The sequence below is a fragment of the Halichoerus grypus genome, chromosome 1 (assembly GCF_964656455.1).
Source record: "Halichoerus grypus chromosome 1, mHalGry1.hap1.1, whole genome shotgun sequence".
NCBI classification, from domain to species: Eukaryota; Metazoa; Chordata; class Mammalia; order Carnivora; family Phocidae; genus Halichoerus; species Halichoerus grypus.
In genome coordinates, this window is record NC_135712.1 from 214,205,886 (window position 1) to 214,229,125 (window position 23,240).

Sequence of the window (23,240 nt, forward strand, 5' to 3'; positions counted from 1 at the left end):
AGGTGACCGAGGTGCACAGTGGTGGCGGGCTGACCGCACGTGCTCTTGAGACGATGCGGCGGAAATGGCCCTTTGCCTCTGTGGTCCTCCGCCCTAAAACCCGTAACCTGAGCCCAGTCATGAGGAAAATACCAGGCAAGCGCCCGCCAAGGGACTGTCCAGGAGATATGGTCAAGTCCTAACCCACTGGGACGTGGGAATGTCATCTTCTTTGGAAACAGGGTCTTTGCAGATGTAATCAAGTTAAGACGAGGTCATTAGGGTGGGCCCCCATTCACTATGACCGGTGCCCCTATAAGGAAGGAGAATGTAGACACAGACGCAGACGCACACAAGTGAAGGGGCCATGTGAAGACGGAGGCAGAGACAGCGGGGCGCGGCCACAAGCAAAAGGGCGCCTGGAGCCCCTGGAGGCTGGGAGAGGCTAGAAGGATCCTGCCCTGGAGCCTCCAGAGGGAGCACCCTGCCACACCTTGACTCCTGCCCTCCAGAATGGGCAGAGGACATTTCTGCTATGTAAGTCACCCACTTTGTGGTACTGTGTTTTAGCAGCTGGAGGAAATGAATGCAATCCCTGACCAGCGGGCTTCAAAACTACCGGGGTCATCAAAAACAGGGGAAGTTGGCAGCTTCTGTCTATCTGCGAGATTGGATGCTCCCTGATTCGTGAATCTCTGGTAAAAAGCCAGTAAGTTCTTTAAAAATCACAAACGAGGAAAGTCTGAGAAACTGTCACAGCCCAGCGGCGTCTCAGGAGACATGACAGCCTCAGGTCGCGAGGTGTCCTGGCTGGGGTCCCAGGACAGGAAAAGGACACTAGGGAAAAACAGGCCATCTGAATAAAGGGTGGACTTCAGTTCATAACGAGTCAATGTTGGTTCATTAATTATCAAAAAAAAGGTACCACATTAATGTAGGATGTTTACAATAGGGAAACCGGCTATGGTTTCGTAAGACAGCTCTCTGTAGTATGTTCACAATTTTTCTGTAAATAGGACTATTCTGAAAAATAAAGTGTATCTTTTTAAAAGTTAAAAAAAAAAAATAGAAAAGGGTCGACTGAATCAGTATCTTGGCTCTGCCCTCCCGCAGGCTGGAGCCTCAGTCAAACGAGAGCATTTCTCTGTGTCCGTTTCCCATCTGAAAACAGAGGTGGGCCGGCTTGTGACACGGCTCTGAGGACGGTGGGGGACGGCCGTCCCCATCCGCATCTCCACCTTCATCGGAGGTGGTGGTGGCTCCTGGAATTTGGGGTGAGGAGCAACACAGGCTGGGCTCAAATGCCGCCCCCCACCCCCAGGCCGGGGAGGGACGCCGACTCCACCGCTCGGCTCCAAGCGCATCAGCCCCACAGCTCCCAGGACGTGCCCTGCCCGGGTGCGCGCACAACACCAACTTCCCCTCCTTCCCCACGTGGCCACCCACCTGGGACAGGCGCCCTGAGAAGGGGCCGCGCAGTGAGGCACAGGACGCCCCTAAGAAATCATAGGTCTCCAGACACGTCTTTAATGTCTTGCAAGGGGCCCCACAGAAGGGGAGGGAATAAATACAGAGAAGTTGTAAGATGCAGTGCGCCCGAGCCCCCAGCCTGGGAAGTGGGGGGAACGCCTGTGGCCTCAGTTTCCCTCGTCCGTAAACAGGGCAGGACACACTTTGAGGCGCAGACTCTGGAAGGGACAGCGCTCTCCGGGTCTCTTCCCGCCCAGAACGGGAAGTCCCCGCGCCACGCAGACCTCAGGCTGGTGGGTGCCGCCTCCCGTCCGCTGGGGGGCGCCAGAGTCCGGTCCCTCGGCCTGAAGGCCCGCTCCCCCGCCGCCGGGCTGGCGCATCACCTCCGTGGGGGTCCGCGGCCTCCCCCCTGGAGAGGACCTACCCCGGGGTGGGGCAAGTCCCCGATCCCCTGCTCCCCTCACTTCTTCCTCCACCCTGCCATCCCAAGTGGCCGCTGTGCTCCCTTTCCGAGGAGGTAAACGGAGTCAAGGGCGGGCAAACGCGGGGGCTGTCCTGGTGAGGGTCGAAGAAAGGAGGGGGCGGCGACCGGCCTTCAACCCCTGACTCGCTCGCGGCCCTTCCGCCACCTGGACCTGGGGCTGCGCGACAGGGGGCATCCGGGCTCACTGCGCACCGGTCCGCCCGCAGGTCCCGCCTGCCGCGCGCGGGTCCGAGCCCGGGGAGCAGCGCCTGGGTCACAGCAGGTTGATCTCGTCCAGGTAGCGGGCCAGCACCGAGTCCCGCACGTCCCTGAAGACCTTGCGGATGTTCTGGGTGTCCGTGGCACACGTGTAGTGGCTGAAGAGGCGCCGGGAGCGCGGGCCCCTCCTGTCCCCGTCCGCGCTGTCCACGCAGCCGGCGTACATGCCGGTGTACATGTCCAGGATGAACCTCTTGGCTGCCTCCGCGTCCTGCTTCGGGCCTGGGGGGCGGGGAGGGGTGGGCAGTCAGGGCACGCGGTTCGCGCGGCAGGCGGGAGACTCCCCCCCGAGCCACGGAGGGGGATCTGGAGACCCTGCTCCGGACGTGGACTACATCAGGGCCGCAGGGGCCGCAGGGACCGGGCGCCGCGTGCAGGCCGGCCCGTCTTCGGTCTTTCTAGAGGGTCACATGACCATCAGGTCCAGCCAGTGGGAGCCTCAGGAATGGACTCTGATGGTCACACGACCTGGAATGGACCAGTAAGACTTGGCTCTGGGACTTTGGGCCGAAAGAAGCCCTCTCACTTGGCTGGGCTTGGGACTGAGGGGATGGGTACCTGGGGTGGCAGAGAAAGAGCTCTCTGAGCAGTGCAGGTGGGTAAACCGAGGCCAAGAGAGGGGGAGGGATGGCCACCCTGGGGAGGCAGCTGACACGCTCAGCCTCTCTGTTTCTGCGTCTGTCTGTGTCTCTCTGTCTTAAGCACAATGCGAGCTAAGGCTCTTGGAGCCCAAGACCTGGCTCTGCTACTTACTAGTAGGGTTGCCTTATAGGGTAGTCCATGCAACTGCTGTGAGCCTCAGTTCCCTCATTTGTAAAATGGGGATCCTAACAGTCCCAAGCCTCCCAGAGTTGTGAGGATTCAGTGCAATCATGTAGAGGGCTCTGTACTCAATAATCAGAATGTTATCATCATTCTTCCAGAAAGGCAGGGTACCCAGGGGGTAAGGCTGGTGGCTCCTGATCCAGACAGCCTGGGTTCAAATCCTGCCTCTGCCACTCACTGGCTGTGTGGCTTTTGGGGAGTGTTTGCACCTCCCTGTGCCTCGGTTTCCCCATCTCTGTGGTGGTAAGAAGAAAGAATTCCACTGCACAGGGAGCTTCCAACGGTGTTCGATGTGTGAGCTATTGTTATAATCACAGATGTTATTAAGTACAGAAGAGGGAAGGACTGAGCGCCAGAAGTTGGCAAAGAGTACTCCAGCCTCTGGCTGGGAGAAAAAGATGAGTCATGAAGGTTCCCTTTGATGTGAAGGAAAACAATCCTTCAAAACTGTCCACTTTATCCCCATCACCAAATTCTCCACGCCATGTTCCCATTCCCAAGGCTGCTCAGCTGGGGAGGGAGTAAGGGCTGTCCACCATGCTGGAATAAGTTGACATCTGTCTCCCAGGCCCCCACGTCTTCTGGATCTGATTGGTTGAGAAGGGCTCACATGGGCTCTGAGCCCTAACAAGGCCAAGGGTCACACCCATGGTGATGTCACCAAGCTTAAGAGCTGCATCTGCTTGTGTATTGGGGTGAATAGCATCCCCCCAAGTCCTTGTCCACCCAGAACCTCAGAATATGACTTTATTTGGAAATAGGGTCTCCAGATGTAATTAGTTAGCCTGAAATGGGGTCATACTGGATTGGGGTGGGCCCGGTAGCCAATGACTGGAGTCCTTATAAGAAGAGGAAAGGCACACACACACACACAGAAGGCCATATGACAACTGAGGAGCTCGGAGTGATGTGTCTATAAGTCAAAGAACCCCAAGGATTGCAGGCAACACCAGAAGCTAGTGGAGATGCCTGGGACAGATGTCCCCTCAGAGCCTCCAGAAGGAACCAATCCTGCTGACATCTTGATTTCACACCTCTGGCCTCCTTAACTGAGGGGAATATATTTCGGTGGTTTTCTGCCCCCTAGTTTGTGGTCCCAGGAAATGAAGCCAACTTGTCTCCAGCACGGCCGCCATTACTCCCCTCCCTGTAGGTGGGTGCCATTTGGCCGTCCAGAGGGGAGTCTGTTTACCTCCTTTTGAGCCTGAGCTGGCCTGAGTGATTTGCTTGACCAATAGAGTGAGGCATCTCTAACCATCTGGGACTTCTGAGGCTCCCCCGACCCAAACCGGGGCTGAGGTCTGGCTACCCTGAAACAGCCATGCTGTGAGGAAGCCCAAGCCTCATGAAGGGACCCTGGATTAGGAGACACCAGATGGGGCCAGGGAGGGGTGCGGGGTGTGGGGCAGAAAGCAGCGGAGGGAAGGAGGGGGGGACAGGGAGGGAGAGGGGCGCAGAGCGATCAGACACACGGTGTTAGAAGCTGGAGGGGTATCTCGATCCCGGCCACCTCAGCTGATGCCCATACGCGTCAAAGATGAACGCACCCACCTCAACCTTTCCCAAGTTCCTGCCCCTGCAGCAAAGTCAAAGGGCTGCTCTAAGCCCCTAACCTTGGGGGCAGTTTGTGGCTCAGCTGGGATATTTCCACCAGCCCCTTCACAGTGGCCCTCCAGGGAGAGTGCAAGCCCATAAGCCCGTTCCTGGGACCCACCCAAACCCCACCTCCCCGCTCTGTAGGATATGCTAAACGGTGCCGTGGCCAACTCCCCCATCCTCCTCTCCAGAAGGCCAGGCCCTTTGCCCCTCGGGCTGCGCTGAGGGCTCACTCCCAAACCTGCTCCTTAGTCCTGATTCATGCGTGCTTGCCGAGACACGACCATGGCTACCGGCACCGCATGTAAGAGGGTTGCTGTGTTTGTGAAAACCGAGCCATGTGCCTTGGAAGGACTTGTCCAAAGGTCAGGCACCGTTTTCCTTTTGAATCTGCTATCTTAGGTATAGATAAGATGACTATGGAAGATCGAAAAAGAAGTCTCAAAAATCGAGGCAGATTCTGGAAATAGTTGTTGACGCCTTCCAGGTGTGGCTTATGACAATGAACTCTACAGCGGACCCACGCGCAAGAGAGCTACAACACCTGCCTCCTTAGAGCCCCCTGCTTGAAGCCACGGCATCAAGAGAGATGGTGGCTGTCACTTTGTCCCCATTCTGCAGAGGGGGACACTGAGACTCACGGCTTGGGTCTAGAGCTCAGGTCTGTCTGATCCCATTTGAAACTCCACTGACTCCGGCTGAGGTAGTCTGGACCAGCATTTCTCTTGGGAGCTGCTTTCGGGAGGTGAAAGGTTATAGAGAGTTCTAGGACCACTCACCCTGAAAACTGGGGAAGTAGGTAGCCAGGTGGGAGGTGGGGATCTTCTCCTCGAGGATGTCAGTTTTGTTGAGGAAGAGGATGACAGATGTGCTTTTGAACCAGGGCAGTTCCAGGATGGTGCCAAACAGGGCCAGGCTCTCCTTCATTCGGTTCTGGGTTGGGGGGAACAGGCAGGTTATTGCTCCAATGGCTGACTTGGCCCAGACAGGAGCCCCCCCCCAATGTGGGGATGGGGTTGTCAGCCTAACGTCCAGGAGCTGGGGGCTCCCCAGCTCCTGGCTGGGTCAGAGGGGGTGTGCCCATGCTTTTGTGTGGCCTCTACTGGCTTGACTAGTGTCCCCCACAAGTTCATGTCCCTCTTGAACTTCAGAATGGGACCTTATTTGGAAATAGGGTCTTCGAAGATGTAACTAGTTAAGAAGAGGTCATAGTAGATTGCTACCTCTAATGGCAGAGGTCCTTATAAAGAGGGGACGTTTGGACACAGATGCAGGGGGATAAGACCATGTGACCGCAGAGGCAGAGATGGGGTGACGTGGCCCAAGGATGGCCAGCGACTCCCAGAAGCAGGGAGAGCTAGGGACAGAGTCTCCCTCACAGGCTCAGGAGGAACGAGCCTGGCCGACATGCTGATCCGGGGTGTGTGGCCTCCAGCACTGGGAGAGGAGACGTCTGCGTATCTCTAGCCCCCAGAACTTCACACTTTATTATGGCAGCCCCAGCAAACTAGGACATGGCGGGTGGCTGCATTCGAGCAAGATCTGTGGCAGAATGACCTCAAATTCAATCTGTTTCATTTGGCCAGAGAGTCAAAATTTTAGCATCTGACCCTTGGGTCTCCAGACTGTGTGTGTGAAACTTTAACCCCTAAAAGCACAAACGTCTGAAACAAGCCAGGTCCTAATTAGGAGAAGAGTTCAAAAAAGAGCGATGCCCAGCCTTTCTGAATAAAAGCAGGACACCGTCCCTGGGGCATGCCCTGTTTTCCCAGGCCAGCTGCATTGTGCTTCCTGGGGGCCATGTCTCGGGGCTCGAGCATCCCTTTGAGAGAGAGAGAGTCCGGGGTGCTTGTGGATCTGTGTCTTGGACTCAATGCTCTGACCACGGAAGAGTGGAGGGTGGAGCTCAGAGCCACGCCAGATGCACACAGACCCACTCAAGAGTGGCAGGGGGGGTTTCTGCTCAGCTGTGCATCCCGGGGCCAGCAGGAGGCAGCACCCGCGGTGGCCCTCACCTCCTGGTTGTTCTCCTCCAGACACTGGTCGTATTCGCTCAGCGAAGCTAGGTAGATGAGGGCAATCACGTTCTCGAAGCAGTGGATCCACTTCTTGCGTTCTGACTTCTGGCCCCCTACATCCACGATCCTGCCGGGAATCACCCCCTGTCAGGCCTGATCAGGAACCCCTGCCATGGCACCCCAGACCCCAGGCACGTCCAAGGCATGTCCAGATCAATATTTAATAGCAGCAGGAATTGGTGGCAGCCTCTGGGCTCTGCTGTGTTACTGCATTTCAGCCCCGTGAAGCAGGTGTTACTGTTAACTTATTTACACATGGAGAAACTGAGGCACGGGAGGGGAGACTTTGCTGAGCTTCTGCATTGGGCTGCCTGATTTCCACCCCAGGGTAGAGGACAGCAGGTCAGACACATCCGGGATCTGCCCTGGTTCTGGCGGGTGACCTGGGGCAAACTGCCGAACATGTCCAGAACTCAGTTTCCCCAACCGTGATGTGCACATTGTTCTGACGGGCCAACACCATCCCCTCTGTGTGTGGCCCAGGGTGAGGGCCCAGCCTCCACCTCCACACACGGCAACAAAAGCCTGAGCCCTCCCGCCTTCCTCTTCTCTCCTCTAAGAAATGTGGGTCACTGATAACAAGGCTTGCGTCATTTCCCCAGGGATGGGACTGTTACCCAGGCAGCCAACAGGAAATGCCAGAAGCCCCAGAGCAAGAAGGGACTTGCCCCTTTGTATGGTCGGGCAACTAAGGCTGGTGCCTGTGGCTCCCGATCCCTGAGACCAACCCCTCTTGTGCCTCTTCAGATTCCCTGAAACCCAGAACAGAACGGGAGGTGCAGGGGTTGAGAGCGGGGCTCTGGAGACTGAGACAGATGTGGGGGATGCTACTTGCCAGCCTCCAGTCTCATAGTCTCAGCTTCCTCTGAGCCCTCACTGCACGGATTAGCTCTGTCCCTGGCCTAAGAACACACTCAAGGCTTCCCACCTGAAAATCAGCACCTCAGCCCAGCCTCACCTGTGAGCTTCCCCAACCTCTATCTTCATTCCTAAACTTTGACCAATTCATCCACCCACATACTCACCCATCCATCCACCCATTTATCCATCTATCTGCCCATCTGTCCATCCACCCATCCACCCACCCACTTATCCATCCACCCATCCACCCATCCATCCACCCATCCACCCATCCACCCATCCATCCACCCACCCATGTACCCACCCATCACCCACATATCCATCCGTCTGTCCTTCTGTTCGTCCATCCACCCGCCTATCCATCCATCTACCCACATACTCATCCATCCATCCACCCGTCTATCCATCTATCTACCCACCCACCTACCCATGAATGCGTCCATTATCCATCCATTCACCTGCCCATCCACCCACCCTCCACACATCTACACCTACATACACTCACCCATCCATCCACTCGTCCATCCTTCCATCTTTCCAATCATCTTCCCACATTCACCAACTTCTACTCTGATCTTGAGCTGATCATCACGAGCAAAGCAGGAGAATCAAACTCATTCCCTGGCCTTGTGGGGCTCTCCATTAGGGGAGGAGACTGATGGCAAACAGAAAGTTATGAACCATCCTCGTAAGGACTATGAAAAGGCCAGAAGGGCATGTTCAGGGGGTCAATCTAGGGAAGCATGGGACTCAATATGGGTGAAGTGAACACAACCCCTGTGTGCAGTCCTCACCCTGCACCCTCCAGAGTTCCCTGCCATGAACCTACAGACAGGGAGCTTGCTGAGGTCACAGATAACCCTCTCACCACAATCCCAGAAATCACTGCTCTCAGTGTACTCTTCCTGATCTCGCCTTAGTCTTTGACACTGGTCATCATTCTGCCTGGATGACCCCGTGCTGCAGTGGCCACTCACACCTGTGCCTTGCAGCTCAGGCCTGTGTATGTCCAGCCACCTCCCAGATGCCCCAGATCCCTCAGACTCTAGTGCCCTGAATGACTTCGTTGTCTAATTGAATACCCCCATGCTGCCGCCACCACATATTGACCCCATCACCTTGATTCTCGGATTTTTACACTCATCTAGTCCTGCCCATTTTACACCCGAAACGATTTTTGCACCATCCCTTCATTTCCATCCCCATGACCACTGCCCTGGCCCTTACCAACCCTTCCTGCCTGGATCATGGCTCCTGCCTCCTCCTGAGTCTCCTGACCTCCAGCCTCAGCCCCTCAAGGGGATCACCTCTGAGCTTCCCCAGCCCTGAATCAATCCCTCTGGAATATCACTGACCACACAGTCTCTGTCTCCTCCTACCTAGCAGCCCTTCAAGACTTATCCTAGTGAACTCCTACTCATCCTTCAATGCCCCTAATACCAATGTCCTCTCCTTAGGAAGACCTGCCCTCCTAGAGCTCTGGTCGCCCCACTCTGGGCTCTTCCAGGTCTCAGACCTGACTGCAAGGGGGCTGAAGGTGTCTAGATCCAGCTCTGCCCCCTTCAGCCTGGAAGCCCCTTGAGGACTGGGACTGGGAAACTCCTACTCATCCTTCAGGGCCCCAATTCCTTTGCCCGCCTATAGGAAGCTTCCCCCAACTCTGGGCTGTGAGCTCACCGCAGGTTGGTCTTCTGCACGGAGAAGCAGTACTCATTGATGCCGGTGGTAGGCATGCGGCTTCGGAGCACGTCCTGTGCTGTGGGGATGTAGCCCTCCTCAGTGATGCGCTCCAGGTGGGACAGGTAGCTGTGGAGTGAGGAGCCCTGAGGCCCAGTCTTGCAGACTTAGTTTGTTTCTCAGACCCCCCACCCAAAGCCCAGTGAGGCCCCTGCTCGGGGAGGGGCCAAGATCTCTGGGTCTGCAGGTAGCCCAGAAGCATCACCCTGACGCTGTGGAACATCGGGAAGAAGTCGTTTCACCCTCAGAGCAGCAGGACCTCAAGGACAGTGTGAACTCAAGAACAGTCTCACTGTGTGGGGGGGTCACCTTCGGGGAGCTGTCACCCAGTGGCACTGTCCCAAGAAAAGCCCCAGCTGTCACATCACCCTAGATGCCCAGCATGGTACTCAGGACAGTGTCACTGTGTGATGATGAGCAGCGTCACCCCAGGAATGATGTCACTGCAGGTCAGTGCCCCCCCAGGAATGACATCACTTTGGAGCAAGACCATCCATAGCCAGCCCACCCCACCGCATGTCCCACATCAGGAGCCCACGAGCCTGGGCCCTGTCTGTCCAAGAGCAATCCCTAGGAGGAGTTCATCACTGGCTGCCTCTCAGCTGTGCCCTCCACCCCACACCTGCTGCCCGTGGGCCCCAGACTCACTACACGGCCGAGTCGAGCAGGTGGAACTCTCGGCGGCGCTCATAGCAGGCCCGGATGCCGGCGTCCCTCCACAGCCACTGCATGGCCACGGCGTAGCGCTTCTCGAAAGTGGTCACTTTGTACGGGTCCTGGCTCATGACCAGACTGGCATAGTGCTGAGGAGGGATGCACGGGGCACGTCAGGGGCGGGACCACCCTACACACATGCCTGCAAGCCACCTCCTCTCTCTGCTACGGAGCCCCCGCACACTGCTGTCCCGCTCCACCCCTCTGCTCTGCTCCTTCCTTCCCACACGAGTTTGTCCCCAGATGGAGGGCAGAGGGGCCTCAGAGAACACAGGTGGACGTCAGTTCTGGACGAGTCAAGTCTCTACAGGTGCCCCCACCACAGACTAGATAACGCAATGAAGCCCCGTGGCCAGGTCTCTCGGGGAGGTAGAGGCACGTGCAGCCTGAGCCGCCTGCCCAGTGGCCCACGTTCTCCCCTTCTTCCTCACAGCAACCTCCTCTCCATCTCTCCTCCTTTCTTTCCAGCAAGAAGGCATCAGTGCTGATCAGACTCCTGCGCTGGTGTGGGCACACATGTGGGTATGTGGGGGGGGGCTTGCATATGCCTGTGAATCCGCGTGTGTGTGGGTGTGCATCTGGGCACATGCATGTGAGCTTGTGTGGATCTGTGTGTTCCTGAGACTGGAAATGTGACTAAGATGTCCACGATCTCTAATTAACCCTGTACTGAGGTCCTTGCCAGTGCCATAAGACGGGGAAAAGAAAGGAAAGCTGTCAGGTTTGGAAAGGAGCATGTTATGCTGTGGTTATTCACAGGTAACACGATTATATGTAGAAAATCCAAAACAGCCTAGAGATGAGCTATCAGAATACACCGGTTAACTTAGCAAGGTCCCTGAAGGCAAGATCAATAAACAAAACTCAAATGGGTGGCTATATATTAACCACGAATCAGTGGGAATTTTTAAAAATTTAAATCCTCAAAAACTAATGATGTAATGTATGGTGATTAACATAACATAACAAAATAAATAAATAAAATAATAAAAATTTAAATCCCATTTACAGTGGCACTGAAAGATATCAAATACCTAGGAATAAATCTAACAACAGATGTGAAAACTCCCTACACTGAAATGTAGAAAACACCACCAAGAAAAATTTAAAAGATCTAAATAATCAGAGGGCTATGCCATGTCCGTGGATTGAAAGACTCAGCATTTTTTTTAAGCTGCCAATTCTCCCCAAATTAATCTACAGATTCCATGCAATTCTACCAAAATCCCAGAAAGGTGTGAAGGGGTGTGTGTGTGTGTGTGTGTGTGAGCAAAAACTGACAAGATAATTCTAAACTTTATGTAGAAAAGCAAAAGGACCCAAAGTAGCCAAGACAATTCTGGAGAAGAATAAAGTGGCAGGATTTACACTAACAGGCTCGAAGCCTAGATATTAGGAAGCTACAATCATTAACATGAAGTGATATTCACTCAAAGGTAGATAAATTGACCAATGGAACAGAAGATCATTAGCGGGTCCAGGCACATTTGAACGCTTGATTTATCACCAAGATGAGACTGTGGTACAGTGGGAAAAGCATAAGAGGCACTAGCATGATTGAGTATCTGTCCTGGGGGGAGCGGGGGGTGGGGGGGTGGGGTGGAAGGAAAGAAACATAATCCCTGCCTCACACCCTACACAAAAATCAATTCCAAATGGAATGTAAATATAAATATGAAACAACAAAGCTCCCTTTAAACGACAGCAATAGAGAGTCTCATCACGACCTTGGGGGGAAAAACATCTCAATCTGGCTCCAACCTCCCCCCCCAACAACACACTATTAACCAGAAGATTGACACACTGGACTTCATTGAAATTAAGAGCTATTCATCCAGACACCATGAAAACAGTGAAAATGCAAGGAACGGATGGGGAGAAAGTATTTGCAAAATACATAACAAAGTGCTCGTATCCAGAACATACAAAGAATCTGCTACAAATCAGTAAGAAAAAAACTGACAATACTTTTTTTTTTTAAATGGGCAAAACTAAAAACAAAAACAAAAATGGGCAAAAGTTTTGAACAGGTGCTTCACAAAATGGAATACCCAAGTGTCCAACACATACATGAAAAGCTGTGCAGCCTCCTTATTAACCAGGGAAATGCGAATCAGAACCACAATGAAATAAGACCAAGAACCCACCAGAATGGCTAACACGAGGGGACAGCATCAGGTGTTGGCTAGGATTTGGGGCAAGCAGAACTCTTCACATGCTGCTGCTTGGGGACAGTTTGGTGCTTCCTCCTTACCTAATCCACTTTATGATCCACATCGACTTCTATGCAGATACCCAACGGAAATGCACAGTTTTGCATAAAATATATATGGTAGAAAGGAACAAATCACAACTATGCCCCCAATGATGGAAGAATTCCAGATGCACTGTGCAGTGCCAAAAGCCAGACATGGCAGAACATTCCGTCTAATTCCATGTAGGAGAAGTTCAAAAATAGGCAATATGCTGATGGGAGACGGGATAGTGGTTAGCCCGGGGCGGGGTAGCGATGTCGGGGAGGGGCCTCTGGGGACACGTTCTGCTTCTCGTCCCGGGCAATGGTAACACACGTGTCTTTGCTTTGTGATGATTCACTGAGCTCGCCAGCTGGCTTCTTTGGCACGTGTGTTACATCGCAATAAAAAACGTTATTCTGTAAAGCAAAGCAGCATAACCAAAGGTGGTGGTGTGGTTGGTGGGTGCTTATCTTTGGTCTTCCACTTGTGGACTGTGAAAATTGAGCCAAGTGTCTCCCTTCCTTGAGCCTCCTGTTTCTCACCTAGGAGATGGGGACGATGGCACCCAGCTGGAAGGGGTTTTGTCCCATCTACCGATGCTTACTGTGCCCTACTACACTCCAGGCACCGTTTTGAGAGCTTTCAGCACTTTTAATAGATCACATTCTTCTATCAGCCCTGTGAGGAAGGTTCTACCAGCCCCAGTTGCTCTTCTGAGGTCCTTGGACCAGCTCAGATTCAAAATCACAAGCTTTCTGATTAGAGAAAGGTGATGTCACCTCACACCTGTTGGAATGCCTATTATAAATACCAAACAAAGGACAGGTGCTGGCAGGGATGTGGCAAAGCTGGAACCCTTGTGCCCTGTTGGGGGAAATGCAAACTGGTGCAGCCGCTGTGGGAAACAGCATGCAGGTTCCTCTAAAAATTTAAATTGAACTACCGTGTGATCCCACAATTCCACTTCTGAGTGTCTAACCAAAAGAATTGAAATCATGATCTTGAAAAGATATTAGCTTCCCGTGTTTCCTGTAGCACGATTCACAACGGCCAAGGTGTAGAAACAACCTAAATGCCCATCAACAGATGAATGAATAAAGAAAAAGTGGTGCGTGCACGGGCGCGCGTCCTCATGTGCGTGCGCACGCGTGCGTGCACACACACACACACACACACACGCTGGAATATTACATAGCCTTAAAAAAGAAAGGGATTCTGCAATAGATAACAACACTAATGAACCTGGGGGACATCGTGTTAAGGGAAATAAGCCAGTCACAGAAGGACAAACACTGCAGGGACATGGTCCCACCCTGAGGTCCAGAGGGTCCCACCCAGCTTGAAGCCCAGCAGGAGAGGCCCCAGGATGCTCACACTGCTCTCAGGCCTGCTGAAAGGGATCTGCAGCCGATCCATGGCCTCAATCATGGCCCGCATGGAGACGAAGATGTTCTGGTAGACGAGGGGCCGGAAGCCCTTGCGGTCCTCCTCCGAGTAGCCCGCCCCGTGGATGATGCGCATCTGCTTGATGAACGTGCTCTTCCCGCTCTCACCGGGCCCTGGGGAGGCACACGAGCAGCTCAGCCCTGGGACTCCCGCCACCCACCACCCAAGCCTCCAGGGCTCAAATCCCGGCTCAGCCAGGGCCGCACTCTGTGACCCTGGGCGAGCGCCTTCACCTTCCGGGCCTCAGTTTCCCCAGTTGTAAGACGGGGTTCGCAACAGACCCTGCCCGCTAGCTCCCAGGGAAGGAGCTCACTGTAAGGGGCTCCCAGGGGGGATCAGCAAACTATGGCCTGAGGGCGATCCAGCTGGCTGCCGATTTCTGCGTGGCCAGCAAGTTTTTACAGTTCGTATGGTAGTTTTTGCATCTCTAATACTTTTTACAGTTGTAGTTTTTACATTTCTAAACAACAGAAAGGAATTAAAAAAAAAAAGACTTTCGTCACACGTGGAAATGATATGAGATTCGTGCATCAGTGCCCATAAATAAAGTTTTATTGGCACACAGTCACGCCCATGTGTGTACAAATGGTCTATGGCTGTTTCCTCACCACAACAGCAGAGCTGAGCAGGTGGACAGAGAGCGCCTGGCCCCCAGCACTGAAAATACTCACCATCTGCTTGTACAGGAAAAGCTCGTGGACCCCTGGCCTGCAGCATGCCTGGACACAGGAAGAGCTACACTGGCGTTCACTATGCTCAGTAACAGCAGCATTGACTCTAGTTAGAACTGCTGTTATTATTTGCTATGATAATTTCGGGTAGAGAAACTTTTATGAAGGAAATACAATAGAATAAATAGTGTTTAGCTGACTATAGCTGAATGCCAGGGACGGCTTCTCAGTGAAGGTGACTTGTGGAGTTGAGATCTGAAGTCTGGGAAGGTTGCTCTTGTGCCAAGATGTGGAGGAAGGGCACATCATGCAGAGGGCACAGCCCGTGCAAAGGTCCTGGGGCAGAACCAGGCCTGGTGTGTTGGAGAACAGCGAAGATGCCATGTGGCGGGAGCAGAGTGGGTGAGGGAGAGAGAGGGAGGAGGGGAGGGCAGGGTGGGGATGGGGCAGGTGGTGCAGGGCCTCAGGGACCACGGAGAGGACTTGGACTTGGACTTGGACTTTGATTGACCCCAGAAAGGTGGGAGCCCTGGAGGGCAGTGGGGAGTGGTACTCCTGTCCCGGGTCCTCACAGGCATCCTCTGGCGGGGGGTGCAGTGAAGACAGACTGTGGCGGGCAAGGGCAGGAGCAGGGGTTCCGGGGTGGAGGTCTAGCTAAGTGATGATGGGGGCTGCACCCAGGTGGAGAGAAGGGAACGTTTGAGAGATATTTGGAAGACAGACTCAACAAGACCTTGCTGAGGGACCAGAGGGGTCCTTGCAGGGCCAGCTACACAATTTGCAGGGCCAAGGGCAAGATGAGGCCCTTCTGAGCCCAGGGCGCTGTGGGCCTGCCCCGGCCTCACACCCAGGAAGCCAGCCCTGGGCTTGTGATAGTAACACTTGGATCTTCAACAGCCCGGGACTGGAAGCTCAGAGACCAAGGCTCAATGCCCCGCTGTCTGAGCTCTGGACTCTCCCTCTCTGTGTGCCTCTGTTTCCCCTTTTGTCAAGTGAGTGTGACAGCCAGGCAGGAGGTGTGGGACCAGGAGGCTCCTCCAACACCTTCCTGCCCTGCCCAGCTCCAGGGGGACACTGGCAGGGGGTCCTTCCAGGGACAGGGTGTCAGACTGGAAGGAACAGGAAGCAGCAGAAAAGGAAGGGGTGGTCTGGTTGGAGCCCAGAAAGAGGAAATGGGGCAGAGGGAGCAGAGGTTGGGGGGAGGGTGGGAAGCAGAGAGAAGAGGAGGTGCCGTCTTGCATCCCCCCCCCAGAAGCTCCCTGTCCCCACGTATCTGAGGGCAACAAGGGCAGGCCGGGGTGACACCAGGTATTCGTTAAGTCCACTGGACTCGAGGTCCAAGAGAAAGAGGTGTTTTTCTCTTGTCCTGAGGGACATTGGCAGGGAAAGGGGAGAGTGGCCAGGCTGTGAGTCAGGTGTGCGGGCCAGGCTGGTGGAAGGTTCTGCACGGCGCTCATCACCTGCTCTTGATCCTCGTCCTGGGAGGGTCCCTGCTTTGTGGTGGGACTCAAACCCATGAAGTATTTAGGGGTAAAAAGCTGTCAGGCCTGCAACTTACTTGCAAACAGTTCAGGGGGATAAAAAATGAGTATGTATTGTATTAAATACACGAATATACAGTAAAACAAATTATAGGTATAAGTATTCATTATATAAATTATGAATATACACACATATCTGGATACATAGAGTGTGTACACAGAGAGAGAGGGAGAGAGATGGAGGACAGAGGGAAAATGGTAAAATGTCAACATTTGCAGAAGAATCGGGCGCCACTTTTCCGCGAGGTCTGAAAGTATCTCAAACTGAAAAGTGAGGATGCTGAAGGGGACGCCTGAACAGAAAAAGGGCCCCAGCGGAAAACCAGTCACATTCCGAGTCCGGCGTGAATTTCCCAGCCGTGACAAACGTGCTGTGCTCTCCGACATGTGAACTCGAGTGGAAGCCGTTTAGGAGTCAACAGGAACCCTCCGTACTACCTTTGCCATTTTCCAGTACATCTAAAATTATTCCAAAATAAAAAGTTTCCCCCAAACACCCAAACATCCCACGCCACGGGTCCACAGGCTGAAACTCTCCAACGCGGAGCCGTATGTGTCTGAGATTACGGAATTTCTTGGGTTCTAGGAAGGGATGCATCCAGCTCACCAAATGTCCCTGCGGGGGGAATGTCCATGCAGATATCACAGCCGGAGTCAAGCCGAGGAGCCCGGGGTGGGGGGTGGGGGGTGGGGGAGAACACCCAGCCCCCGGAGCGCCGGCAACACAGCATGGCAGCGGTGGCCGTGAGCCCGGACCGAGGGACGGCTCTTGGCTCACTCTTCGTGTGGGGAAACTGAGTCCCAGATAGGCTGATGGGATTGCCGTGGGCCATGCAGCTGATAAGTGGCCGAGCTGGGACGTAAACCTCGTAAACCTCGTTCCGTCTGAGTCCCGGGTTTTAAGTAGGATACCAGAAAGTTCCCCATAAAGATAATCACAGCGAGCGTGATTTAACTCTTGGCATCTGCCCAGCCCTGGGCCAAAACAGTCCATGCCTGTCCTCAGTCGATCCTCACAAAGATTCCCACTGGCTTACAATCTGCAGATGACACCCAAGGATCAGAGAGGTGAGGTGATTTTCCCAGGGTCACACAGCCAGAGGAGAAGCAGAGCAGTAAACTCAAGCCTTTACAGGTCCTGAGCCAACAAAATGGGATACGGCCAGCCAGCCGGGTCAGGTGTCACCCGAGTATCAGACAACGTCACCCGAGTATCAGACGACGTCATCCGAGTATCAGATGACGTCATCCGGCCGCAGACACTCAGAAGCTGGACAGCTCCTGGGGGGGGGGGCGTACTGAGGCCAGCGCAGGGGACCGCGCCCTTTGCCCTCTCAGACCTCGGTCTCCCCCAGGAGTGTGGAGGGCAAGCACAGGTCTCACAAAGCAGCAGCTAACTTGCTTTTCTTCTCTTCTCTTCTGTTTCATTAAAGGAAAAAAAAAAAATCCTGGTCACCACCCACAAGATGGATCGTGTGACTCACGGATGGGTCACAGGCTGAAGTCTGAGCACTCCAGCGGGTGGAACCCCCTCTTTGCAGGCCAGGACTATCCTGAAGCCAGGAAGGACTCTGGAACTTCTCCAGCCCCAGGCTCCCGGCCGGCTTCGGGACCCCCCTCCTCACCCCGTGGGGCTGGGGGCCGTAGGGAGAGCTCTGCCCACCTGGCAGGTCAGAGGGAAGTGACTGCTTCCTTCTGGGGATGGGTGAGGAAGCGGAACCTCGCAGACACTGGGAGGGGCTGTGCCAACCCCGGGCATCACGAGACACTGTGAGCCTCCTTCCCTGGTGGGTGGCCGCTCCAGGAAACGGGGCCTCGGGGTCACAGGGAGCCAGGCCTGGGCAGCTGGAGGGCAGGCAGCTTGACATCTATGTCCAGCTCAGGCTCAGACAGGCTGCCGACCCCAGCCCAATCCTGTCACCTCCCTGGGCCTCAGTTTCCCCATCTGTCATTGGGGAATCGGGGCTTTTCTCTCCAGGAGCACATTCACAGGGAGGTCAAATGCATGGGCTTTGGAACCAGAATTCTAGGTTCTGATCCTGGCTGTGTGACCTTGGGCAAATTGCTTCACCTCTCTGGGCCTCGGTTTCCCCATCTTATCTACCTCAGGCGCTGCGGACAGAGCTGGCTCCTTTAATGGATTCATTCTGATGCCCCACACTCCCCAACAGCCAGTCGCTTCCTGTCCAGGACAGACCCCTGGCCCCTCAGCCTACTTCCTCAAAAAGATCAGCCACCTCCAGGAAAAAATAACTTTTGGATTCAATTCCTGTTTTCAAGAAGGGAGGGTGGTGTGAAGGCCGCCCTCAGAGCTGGGGGTGGGGGGGGTGGTCAAGACCACAGTCCACAGCACGGTCCACAGGGCCACCATCAGCACATGGGACGTGGACAACCTCCCCTCCCCCCACCTGACACCAGCAGAAGGGGCTTCCTGATGCGGGGCTGGCCCGGCGTGGTCAGAGCCATGTAGGGGCAAGGGACCGCCCAGCTCTGGCGCAGCTCCAGGGGAAATCGCCCCTGAAACAGGACTCATTCATTCCCTTATTCATTTATAAAGTTTGCTCTGGGCATCAGTTCTCTGTCGGGGTCACCGTGCTCCTGGGCCGGATGCTGGGGACCCCGGGAATGAATGAAAGAGACACGGTCCCCACCTTTGTGCTGTTTGCTGTATCACTGGAGAGACAGACAATGAAGAACAGTGAACAAGTCTAAGAGAATGTCAGTGGGTGAGCGCTCGGAAGAAAGATCAAGTGCATCAAGTGGAGGAAAGAGAAGGGTGGACGACCTTTGTAGTCAGCGAGTCCTGGAAGACTTCTCCGAGGAGGAGACACATGGGCCATGCTGCCTGGAGTGAGAGCACCAGCTGTGCGGAGGCGTGGGTGATGCTGACAGGTCCTAGCAGGAGAACAGCATGTGCAAAGGCCCTGAGGTTCGGGTATATGAACTTGAGGTGTGCAAGGAAAGATCACCGACACTGATAAACCCGAGCCTGATGGACGGAGGAAAAGCAAGCAGATGGAACCAAAGAGAGGACACCACCCCAAATGCTCTGGGCCTGAAAAGGATGATGAGGGGCTTGTGGTAGACAACTGGATGCCCATCCCTTTGACAGCTTTGAAGAAACGGGCAAGTGCTTTGACAGTCACCGACAACCAAAAATAGCCTAGCTAGCCCTAATAATATTATTATTAAAAAGTAATCAATCACATATCATCTATCATACCTATTATTACTGTAATAACCTACCTGGTCTGAAGAAATCAGAGATAGCTATTAAAGTAATTAAATTCTTAATTAAAAGCTTCCAGGCTCAGACAGCCTCATTGGTGATTTTACCAAAGTGGTGGTTTTTTTTGTTTTTTGTTTTTGTTTTTTATTTGACAGAGAGAGACACAGCGAGAGAGGGAACACAAGCAGGGGGAGTGGGAGAGGGAGAAGCAGGCTTCCCGCTGAGCAGGGAGCCCGACACGGGGCTCCATCCCAGGACCCTGGGATCATGACCTGAGCCGAAGGCAGACGCCTCACCGCCTGAGCCACCCAGGCGCCCCAGATTTTACCAAAGTTTAAGGAAAACAAAATAGTCCATGAAAAAAAGCAAAGAAGCCAAGTGGCCACCAAAGGATTATGGGAGGAAGGAGTAGGAGCTGGGGTCTGAGAGGCCACGGGGCCAGAGCCTGGACCCGACAGGCCATCCCCGTGCCAGCTTCCTTGGAAAACTAAATGGGGGGGGTGTCTTTTACCGGAACTGCATGTAAGACTAGAGTGAGAAGGGCCCTGATTCAGGCGCAGTCCCGGGGTCCCATGCTTTCACTCCTCGGGGTCCTTGGGGTCCTTGCCCACCGAGCCAGGGAAGAGCGAGGCCAGCACACAGATGGCCAGCCTCCTGGCCCAGGGCCGGCCGGGCAGCAGCTGTGACTCGGGGACACCTGACACCTTCCCTGCACCCCCCCCCCACCCAGCTGGGGCTCAGGATGTCCCATGCAGGGCAAGGTCCGTGGGGAATGGACATGTGAGCGGGACAAGACTTGGAGCTTCCCAGGGCCGCAATCTCAGAGCCTTACAACCCACCGAGCCCGTCACTCCTCCCTCCCACCCTGTTTTCTTTTCCTCCTGCTTTTCTTGCCGCTGGAAATTATTTTATCTGCTCGTTGGTTTACGGGCTAACTTAGCGTCTGTCTCCCTCATGGCAAGATGAGGTCCACGGAGGCCGGGACATTGCCCATGTCTGTAGCTGCTGCGCCCCAGGAGGTATTCACTGTTTCTTTTTTTTTTTAAAGATTTTATTTATTTATTTGACAGAGAGAGAGACAGCGAGAGAGGGAACACAAGCAGGGGGAGAGGGAGAGGGAGAAGCAGGCTTCCCACTGAGCAGGGAGCCCGATGCGGGGCTGGATCCCAGGACCCGGGGATCATGACCTGAGCCGAAGGCAGACGCTTAACGACTGAGCCACCCAGGCGCCCCGCATTCACTGTTTCTTGATTGAATGAATGAATGAATGAATGAGTCAACCCGCCCGTCACTCAGGCAGGGCCGACTGACAATGCTGCCCAGGGGACTCCGCAGATGGTCAAGTCCTCCGTGGGGCGGGCCGTGTGGCCGGGGAGAGGGCGGGAGGGCCTGTGTGGACGGCCGGCCGGCGAGGCCTGGGCAGGCCGCAGACCTGAGCTCCTGACTCTGCAGCCGGATCCGGTAGGGCGTGCTGGGCCTGCCGCCCTGGGCCGCCTCCGCTCTGGCACTCGCCCTGCCAGGTGCCCGGAGCCGGGTGTCTCTGTGCCTCGGTCTCCGCGCCCAGAAATGGGCTCCCAGACTCTGCCAGCCTGGTGGGGGCCCCGTCCCGGTCCCCGTCCCGGTCCCCGCCGGCCCCGCCGGCCCCACTCACCCAGCAGCAGCAGCTTCAGCTCCCCGCGGTCCCGTTTCTTCTGCTCCAGGAGGAGCCTGTTGATCTCCTGGTCGATGCGGGCCGCCGCCTTCTCGTCCTCGGTCAAGCACCAGGGACAGCAGCTCCAGGTCAGCGAGCGGGCCATGGTGGGGGCCTCAGCGGGCACGAGGCGGCATGGCCCCGGCCCCGGGGAGGGCACCCCACCCGGCCGGCCCGGGGAGGGCTCCTGGCCGCCGCCGCGGGGGGCTTCGCTCTTCTGGGGGGGGGTCACCCCCAGGGACCCCTGAGTTCCCGGCCTCGGGCACCGAGCGCCCGGCTCAGCGAGGCCTGAGTGCCTGGCACAGGCGGGCGGGGGCAGGAGGAGGAGCCCAAGAAGGTGTGGAGGTTCAGGGCTCCCCGCCCATCTCCAGACCTGCCCGCCTGGCCCTGCCAAACTGGTTGAGGGTGGGTGCCCCCGGGGAGGGCGGGCTGCCGTCAAGGAAAGGCCCTGGCCACAGTCAGCCTCCCGCAGCGCCCGCTGGGCCCTCCTTCCTCATTCTGGAGAAGGGGGTGGACTCCATCCTCCCTGGGCCTCTGACCCCGCCTCCGGGCTGGCCCCGGGCCCACCCCTTCTTCCCCTCCACGGAGCCAATTAGGAGACATCATCAGAAGGCCAATAACGATCTTTTTCAAAAAACAGTGAAGGCCAGGGCTCCCATGTATGAGAGTTCCTGTTACCCCCCATGTGCAGATGAGCAAACTGAGGCACGGAGCCAGGAAGTGACGCGCCAGGACAGCCCCGACAGCGGCGGCAGAAGGACCAGACGGGGCTGGGAGTCCGCGGGGCCCCGGGCTCCAAGCGCTGACCAGGCAGCCCTGGGGAGGGGCTGTTCCTTCTTCCTGCAAATATTTGCTGAGCGCCTACTGCGTGCCAGGCAAAGGACAAAAGGACAAAATCCCCGGCCTCCCTGCCTAGCATCTCAGATAGAGACACGGATGAAGAAACACAGTTTTTTAAACATATTCCAGCCTGTTGGGTGGTGATACATTTATTCTGAACAAAAAACAAAGCAGAGCAGGGGGCAGGGGATGTTGGGGTGCTGGGTTTTAAATAGGGGGTCAAGGAAGGTCACACTGACCGGCATCAGAAGAAGGAGCTGAAAAGGCAGCCTGGGCGTAGGGGGACCTTGGGAGTTGAAGCTGTTCAGGGAGAGTTCAGGGACTCTCCGGGCGAGGCTACGGGGCCACCTGACCCTACCCCCTGAGCCCCCAGGACCCTAGAAGCAGGATGGTGACACAGCAAGGGGAATGTCACAGCCGCTTCCTGGACAGACGCTCACAGCAAAAGGGGAGGTCTTGGGTTGTCTCCAATCCCATACATCTTTGCCCTGTTTGGGTGCAGAACCCCCTTTAAGAGGTTCTAGAAAGCTCTAGAAAGTTCTGGAAAACCCCTCCCCCTGGAGGTACGCATAATTCGGGAGCCTCTGGCCACCTCTCAGATGGCGGTAGCAAGGCTCAGAGAGGGTGAGAGAAGAGCCTGGATCACACAGCAGCAACCGTTGGCCCTCCCCCACGCACGGCCGGCGGGATTGTGTGGTTTTCTTTGCTGTTGATTCATAACGAATGGCAGATGGGAAGTTCGATAGGGCCCCCCCCCGTTGGGTCACTGGGGCTGGTAGGCGCTGCCCTGCTCACCCGCCCTCCCGCCCACAACCGGATGGCTGTGAGGAGAGGTGCTCCCCAAGGCTGGAGGCCTGAGCGACTTCCCACTCTTGGGGCCGATGAAGAAAAGCAGAAATAGGTCTGAGCCAGGCAGAGCTGGGAGGGCCGCAGAACAGAAAGAACCAGCTTGGCAAAACCAGGAGGCCGGGCTGAGTCACAGACGCACAGGACACGGAGGGGCCCCCCCTGCCGAGTGTTTCCCCGAGGGGACACCAGGCCCCCACAGGCCACAACAGGACCAGGGTGTGGGGGCCTTGGCTTACCATCTTCTGTGGCTGCCAGGGGCCTCAGAGAAAATGAACCAGCTCCTCCATCCCCACCCCTCTAGTGGCCCAGCCTCTGAGAATCTCTCCAGCTTCAAAATAAATCTCCTTTCTGGTCCCTTGACAGGTGAGCTGCTTCCTTTCTCCATACCAGCCGCCGTGTGGGACATCTGTCATGTTTCAGTTCATTCGGGAATACCAGGGTGCGCTTGGGTGCATATTTTCAAGACACACACACACACACAACACATAAAACATGAATATACAACCTAATAAATTCTTGTGAAACCAACAACCACGTGATCGGCACCCAGGCGAAGACGAAGGATGTCGTCAGCCCCAGGAGGGTGCCCAGATGTTCCTTCCTTCTGCCCAGCGGCCCATACGGCTCTGACTTCCACGGTATCCTGTGTCCAGGGAGCACTTTTTGGTAATAAGATTTATCTTGTCCTTCATTTCTAAAATTTACATGGCGCTGTATTCACTTTCTTGGGTGTGC

General features: G+C 55.3%; 1 protein-coding gene across 1 annotated transcript; it reads right to left on the reverse strand.

Annotated features, from left to right (window-relative positions):
• Positions 1–1,483: 1,483 nt before the first annotated feature.
• On the reverse strand, positions 1,484–21,300 carry GNA15 (G protein subunit alpha 15). The gene is made up of 7 exons (XM_036116123.2): positions 20,778–21,300; positions 13,614–13,798; positions 9,937–10,091; positions 9,229–9,357; positions 6,628–6,757; positions 5,392–5,545; positions 1,484–2,413 (listed from the first exon to the last, which is right to left on the reverse strand). The coding sequence occupies exons 1-7, from the start codon at positions 20,920–20,922 to the stop codon at positions 2,187–2,189; spliced, it is 1,125 nt and encodes a 374-aa protein (XP_035972016.1). The 5' UTR covers positions 20,923–21,300; the 3' UTR covers positions 1,484–2,186.
• Between the last annotated feature and the right edge of the window lie 1,940 nt (positions 21,301–23,240).